Source organism: Meleagris gallopavo, chromosome 17 (genome assembly GCF_905368555.1).
Source record: "Meleagris gallopavo chromosome 17, MGAL_WU_HG_1.1, whole genome shotgun sequence".
Lineage (NCBI taxonomy): Eukaryota > Metazoa > Chordata > Aves > Galliformes > Phasianidae > Meleagris > Meleagris gallopavo.
The window spans coordinates 5,247,983-5,255,090 of record NC_139420.1 but is presented as its reverse complement, the minus strand read 5'-3'; the positions used below and the strand labels follow the sequence as shown (position 1 = coordinate 5,255,090).

At 49.1% G+C, this 7,108-nt stretch overlaps 1 protein-coding gene across 9 annotated transcripts in view; it reads right to left on the bottom strand.

Annotated features, from left to right (window-relative positions):
- PITPNM2 (phosphatidylinositol transfer protein membrane associated 2) overlaps positions 1–7,108 on the bottom strand; it is a 116,310-nt gene that overhangs the window by 6,236 nt on the left and 102,966 nt on the right. For all 9 annotated transcript variants that reach the window (XM_085238403.1, XM_085238411.1, XM_085238410.1 and 6 more), the window contains 7 exons: positions 5,799–5,947; positions 3,454–3,570; positions 3,139–3,255; positions 2,642–2,790; positions 1,801–1,950; positions 1,528–1,711; positions 377–505 (listed from right to left, as the gene is read on the bottom strand). In XM_085238403.1, the coding sequence (XP_085094529.1) occupies positions 377–505; positions 1,528–1,711; positions 1,801–1,950; positions 2,642–2,790; positions 3,139–3,255; positions 3,454–3,570; positions 5,799–5,947 (995 nt within the window). The remainder of the gene's footprint in view (positions 1–376; positions 506–1,527; positions 1,712–1,800; positions 1,951–2,641; positions 2,791–3,138; positions 3,256–3,453; positions 3,571–5,798; positions 5,948–7,108) is intronic.

The window sequence follows — 7,108 nt, the reverse complement described above, 5'->3', positions numbered from 1 at the left end:
TCTGGGCACCCTATGCAATGCCTCATCACTCTTATAAAAACTTTTTCCTTTTACCCAGTCTAAATCTGTCTCTAAGTTTGAAACCAATTCCCCCTGTCCTATCACATACACCCCGCTAAACTCCTTTCTTAAAGCTCCTCAGACACTCACAGGCCTCCCCAGCCCCCCCTCTTCTCCAGGCTGCACAGCCCCAGCTTTCATCCTTCAGGTCATTTCTGTGGCCCTGAGGGCTATACATCTGGACACAGTAACCAGACAGCAAACACCAGCTCATCATCCAGTTCTAGGGTGACCAAGTTCCTGTTGTGTCCCCTCCAACAGTAAGCCCATGGCTTTTTGGGCAGCACCTGCAGGGCTCAGACCAGCTGGCTCCTACCTGACACTGGCTTTGCAGCTTCTTGGTGGGTCGGCCAACAATGTAGATGTGTGTGGGCGGGAGGCTGATGGAGCTGTACACAGAGATGTCCTTGGTGGATCCATATGCCGCATGGATCCTCATGTGGAGCTGCAGAGAGAAAAAGCAGCACGCGGTCAGAACATATGGGCGCTCCATGCTGCTCAACAGGCAGGGTTTGTTGTTTTTTAATAGCATTTGTGGGAATCTTAGGTCAATAACTTATGTAAGTTCCCAGCTGGATAATGCATCGCTGAGCAAAGCATTAATTAACAGAGCTGAGGATGTTTACAGGCCAGAACAAGAGGAGTAACAGCAAAGCAGATCTGTCCTTGCTGCCTTTCCTTGAGGTCCACAGGGGGCAGGGATGGTGCACACTTGGCTGCCTGCTTGTCAGTGGGGGAGAAGAGAGCTTTGCAATCCCCTGCACAGCCAGCATTAGCACGCAGCGTGCCCCTCCAGTGGCCGTGCTGCCACATGCAATACAGATACTCAGTGCTGCAGGACAGAGGGAGAAGGGACAGGCAGCAAAATACACTGCCTCTGAGGGCAGAGAGCAAAGGCAGCTCCTAGACAAAGCCCTCATCAGTACTGTTCAAGGCAGGACACACATGCTCTGGACGCTAACAGTTAATCCACTTGTCTGACAGAGAAAAGCCTGCTTTATCCAAACGTTTTCTGAGCGTCTGGGCAGAGTGACATTAAGACCTCCCTAGGACTGAATATCTGGGAGATGCTCTGCGCATCTCTCCAGGTTGGGTGGTGCAAGGCCATTCCCTATTCCCTTCAAAGGGCACCTCAGAGCAGCAGACTACATGATGGGCAGACAGAGAAGCACCGAACAGGTGAATAAAGCACCTGAGGAGGGAACGGGAGGCACTGCTCCCTCTGTTTCACTTGGCATTTAGTATTGGAAGAACCTGTGATGAAATGGAACAGTGCAGAGCAGAAATGACACAATTTAACAGCACGGACAGTTTGTGGAGCAATAAAAGGATGAAAATAAAATGAACAGAGATTAATCTTCTACTGCGGGCCACATTGCTGCCAAGAGACTGGTGCTGACAGGGGCAATTGGATGAGCAGCAATCTCCACCTGTGCTACGATCATATTTCAGCAGATGCAGACTTACATCTGTGATGAGGGATTTCAAGAAGTTGGCCTTGTGCCGCAGTGGGTCGTGAACGAGCCCATCGCAGAATGAGACGATCCCATGGGGGAAGTTGTGCTGTGCTAACCACGCTACCACCCTCTGCTTCTGCATGTCGGGGCGGCCCGTGACATAGATAATGAGGTAGCCAAGGTCTTGCCAGTGCCTAGAAGAAAATCCACAGACCCATGGATTACAGACCTAGAGCAATGCTATGGTCAAAACAAACCAACCGCCCCAGCCCCTGCTGCTCACCTGACAACGTCAACTGCTCCGGCACGGACTTTGGGGTCGCTGCCCATGATGGATACACTGGCAGCAAAGGAGCCATCGATGCTGAACACCACAAACTCTGTCCCCTTTGGCAGAACTGTGATGTAGCTGTCTGCATACGTGTGGTCACCCCTGGAAGGGAAATGGGTACTTCCAGTCCTTGATATACTGAGGTTCTTTCAGAAGTTATCTCTGAGTACTGAAGTGCACCGAAGCCCTGAGCAGCACCCAAACCTGCCCCAAAGCCTGTAAGAGCTATGCCACCCTCAGTTACAGCAGCGATGGAGAGTGCAGGAAGGACTGTGTGTTAAAGTGTGGCTGAAAACTGTGCTCTGGAGCCCTACAGTCAGTGTACTTCAGTGACTCAAAGTGCCAGCAACCAGAACTCAGCTGGAACCTCTTAGGCTGTAAATTACCCTGAGTACAAAGTTCTGTCCTTCAAGGACAAGTCTATATCATTTAAAATACACTCATTGTGCAGTTTTGCAAGAGACAGCAAGGCCATTCACCTACAGCCGCAAAAGGCCTGCTTCTGCAACCAGAGCTCAATTACCATTCTTTTGATGATGTAAGAGGCAGAATAAAACACAGATCTCCCTCTTACAGCTGCAGAGCACAGTTTTGTTCCTGTTTCTAGCAAACAAGGCTCTGATCACATTCAATAATCAGAGCTGCCACACAAGGAGGCATCACATTCTAGGTATCAAATTTCTCTTTTGTTGTGGGTAAAAGGTCTATGGCTTTGTCATGCAGCCCACATGGCATGTTTCAAGCCTACTGTATCCTATCACAAACTAAGCCATGGCCACCCAAGGTACCTCACCTGACCACCATCTTGACGGGGTACACGCCAATGCCCAAGCGCCGGTTTTCAGGGATGACATAAGAAATTCTGCCACTGCTGTTGCTGATCTCAGTGTCAAAATAAACCCACTCTCCTGATGGTGGCTGGGTCATGATGTGAATGTCCACCTGGGAAGACAGTGAGTCTGGGTTAAACACAGCACTGAAGATACTGACGAACAGTAAAACAGGCCAAGAGTGAGGACCTTCCATCCAAGCCCCTTTGGCCTGGGTCCTGCTTCCACCCTCTGTGCCTTGCTAGATCTGAGCTGAGAAGCAATGGAGCACTGTGATGCAGGGATGAGACTTTGTGCTCCGTGCTGTTCCTGGTAGAAGGCACCACACAAGTTGAAGCAGGGAAGCCTGGCCCAGGGCAGCGAGCCCATGCAGGCAGTGAGGGAGCAATGACCAGTGTTGCCTGTCCCTGTTCCCCATTCTTTTCAGCACACGGTGCACAACCCCCATAGTAGATGGTACCTTTTCTCCTGTGAGTGTGACCATATCTAATGGACCGTACATAAACCTTCCAGTCAGGGTCTGAGGCCCATCTTCATTAGCAATGGTGTCATTTATCCTGTGGTTGGCTGTGACATTCTACACAAGTCAAGAAGGAAAAAAGAAAAAAGCAAAACCAAAGGGTCAGTTTCATGAATTCATTGATGAAACATCCCACAGGGAAATGCCAAACACAACCAGGCAAATCAGAGTGTGGATTTCTCCTTCCAGTTCATCCACAACTCTCAGCCCTCCTATGTGACAGTGCTCCCTGCTGCTGCAGGAACAGCCCCTTACCCGCAGCTTCACGTGTGTCCTCTTGCGCAGCCACTTCTCACGGGGCTTGGAGGGGGTGAAGACAGACACCTCCTTCCCATCCAGCTCCAACACGCTCGAGTTCTCGTGCCTCATCACCTGTGGGAGGACAGAGCCCACCAACAGATCAGTCACTTGTACAGTGCCCCTTCTCCTGCCTGAACTCCCTTCATCTCCCCACCCAACTCTGCCTAAGGATGATGCCTGGACAGAGATAGCCTAAGTTTACCTGCTGGGCTTTTGGTTCATCAGCTAGCAGGTTTTAGAACTTCCTCCCATAAGTAAAGGGAAAATAGTTTTCTTTTGAACTAGCAAAGCCTGTAGCCACCACTGCCTTAATCCTAGCTGGGATGCAGGTAAAAAAGGAGGGTGAGACTGTCAGGAGGCACAAAGCTGATTCAAACACAGCAGGAAGAGCTCTGCAACAGAGCCCTGTCCTTCCTCCAGGCATTCACTAGTCCCACCTACATTGCTCCTACTCTCCCCTTTCCACTCAGAGTTGAACACCACAGATCTCAAAGGCTAATTGGTATCTCAAAGGCTGCTGTAAGACTGGGAGGTGACCCTGCAAGAAAACTCCATAACTGGCAGTAGTCCTTAGTGATCCTGACCCTCCAAAATAGTAAGGAGTCTCTTATGTGCGGGCTCTTTTACACAGCCTGTGTGGCCAGGAGCTCTCCAGCTGCCCAGGCTGTGGTAGTCTAGAATAGGACAGCTCGCTTTGCAGAGCTGAAGCTGTTTTAACTCCAGGGAAACAGAAAAAGGATGCAGGGAAGATGTGCTTGCTGGGAAGGGATTTCATGGAAATCCAAGGTAAACAGAATAACAAATTTTACTGAAAATTATTTAGATCAGGAACCTATTTTGAGTCTCATTTGGGCTTGTTTTAGCAAGATTCAGTCTTTGGAGAATAAAACTATTCAACAATTTTCTGCCTTGTCCAGAGATTAGAAACAAGTCCTTATTAGGGGAAGAAATGGCTCGGCATTCTATAAGGACAGCAAGAGGACAAAGAATGTGAAAAATTAGAGTTTCAAGACAAAAATGAGTCAACAGAGACAGGCACCAGAGGAGGAGGGATGCCACACCACAGAGGCAGTCATCAGCAGGCTGAGAACGGATGGAAAGCAGCAGGATATGAAGTGCCACGCTGAGCTACAGACCCAGGTTTGGGCTAAACCCAGTGGTGCATTTTGCGTATGACACTGTGATGACTGTTCCCACTATGCACAATTATGGGTCTCTTGCTCTCTTTGTCCCCGTTAGGTTAAGTTCGACGTGGTTTCACAGCAGCTATCCGGCAAGCATAAATCTTGCTGGGTTAGATACAGCAGGAGAAGAAAGGGTCTCTCTGGATTACTGCTACAGCTCTGCTGCCTCCAGCACTGACATCTCTGCTGTTTATGGTTCCCACACAATTTTGAAAAGCACTGAAAGAAAGTTTGCCAACAGAGTCATAAATAATTGAAGCTGCAGTGCAGGAGGCTGAGAGAGAGCGGGGACAGCTTAACAGCTGAGCTAACACAAAGCAAGCCCAAGCACCGTAGTGGGCAACACTCCTGGTTTTAGTTTTCTTTTCACTATTTCTATGCTCTTAAGTACCTTTCCTTAAGGAGGTTCATACTTTGCAAAGAATAAAGCTCCCCCTCATCTCCCAGGAGCTGAAGAAAAAAATCTCTGTCTTAGGAAAGAACATAATTTAAACAGTAAATTGAACTCTCAGGCCAAAGTTAGGTTGACAGAGCCTGAGGTGTCAGGCTCCAGAAGCTCCCATTTACCTAACCCTAGGAAAACTGCTTTGTATTAGAGAAATGAAAACGAAATCCCCCATGGTAACTTAGAAAGCCAAAACTGAGAACCCACCCTATCTACCAACTCATGTTAAATTAATACAAAACTTCTTCGGTTTTACTATATTTTTTATATTTACACACCAAGAAATTTCTTTTAAGTTTCAGACTAGAGACCCAAAGTCACACACACAGAACAGTTCACTTGCAAGAAAGAAGAACCACCATCTTCTGCTGCTGGGATCTCATGGGAAACAACCCCAGGCTCACCTCAAGGCTCCTTGGTCAGACTGTCTAAAATCTGCTCTGATAACAAAACCTGGGCCCAAACTGAACACATCAAACAGCATACGTCCAATAGTTTTGCATGGCTCTGCTAGCAGTACAGGTTAGAAACAAAAAGAAAGGGGAGAAGATGGACCTGCAGCAGCCAAGAGTTACGGGAATCACAATGGAAAAACAAAGAAATCCCCTCCCCTTTTTTCCCTTCTTCCCACAGCAGAAAGAGGACCCAGGGGACAGCAGGGGTGGGAAGACCTGTCTCAGCAGGAAGGAGACGACGTCTGTGGACTCCCAGTAGCTGGCGTGGAAGAGATGCGGCAAGGCGACCGTAGGGAAAGCTGTCAGAGCGTCAGGACAGTAGAGAGCGTAGTCGATCCTTTTGGTTCCCCACCACTTGGCAGCAACTGGAAGCAAAAGACCTGTTTAGACAGAGCAGGTTTGGCCACACACACGGTCTCTGTCCCAGGGCTCTGGATCCTGGCACCAGGTACGGGGAGGTTGCTCCCTTGCTGGTCACACTGTTAAGAGACACCAACCAACCCAGGGCTCAGTGCCTGCCCAGACCAAGGGAGGAACACGTGGGGGCAGCAGCACTTGAGCTCTCCTTATTTTAAGGAGATAGGAAGGCACCAGAGGGCAGCTATTAACTGGCCACTAGTTCAGACTCCAGGAGAGGGACCCAAGGCTCACATGCAGCCTGGGAATCCCTGTGCCAAACTAGAAGACAAAACTCTCCTCTGGAGATAGGAGAGGAAGGACGTGTGTGTATTTTGCCCACTGCAGCATATGCCCAGATTATCTCCAATCCTGCTTCAAACTCCTTCACCAAGGAATGAAAGACTTCAGCATCCAGATCTTGGCCACACTGCACAGGATCAGAATACTGGAAGTCCATGTGAGATATGGAGTCCACCACGAGGCAGGGTACTTTGGCATGTGCTGCAAGGACAGGCAATCCCCCAGCAAGTCCTTGTTGCCCTCCCAGACTACCAAACTGCAGGTAGCAGATGTCTACCCTCCCTTCAGGAGTGCAGGCTATGAAGAAAGCATCCAGAGGTTCTGGTACTCCCCTGCACAGGGGACTTAAAAATGCACTGTTTGGGTGAGCAAGGTTAAAGAAAACATAGAAAAAAGTTTCTTCCCCCAGAGTCAACAGCTCAGGCATAAGTGAGTGGCAGCTGCCATACTCAGGTGGAACACCATCACACTTCAGCACTGCTCTGAACTCTGCCCACGTGCACATCCTTTCCAGCTCATAACAAGCACATTTCAGCCCAAAGCCTCCACCCTTATGGCAGTGGAGTCCTTGACTCCTGCACATTCCAGCCTGGAAGAACAGCCATGGAAAGAGAAGATGAACCTGGTCAAGACAGCAAGAGGAAGAGCTGTGTTTGCATGCAGATTGCAAGCTGGGGCTTTGATAGCCTTTTTCCTCAAACCTGGTTTTCTCTGTGACCAGTTTTTATGGACTTCCAGGAAGGCTGCCAGATATAAGGTACAATCCAACAAAACCCTCTTGTTAAAGGAAAGCTAGTTGGTGATGAACCCAGATGATGAACTTATTT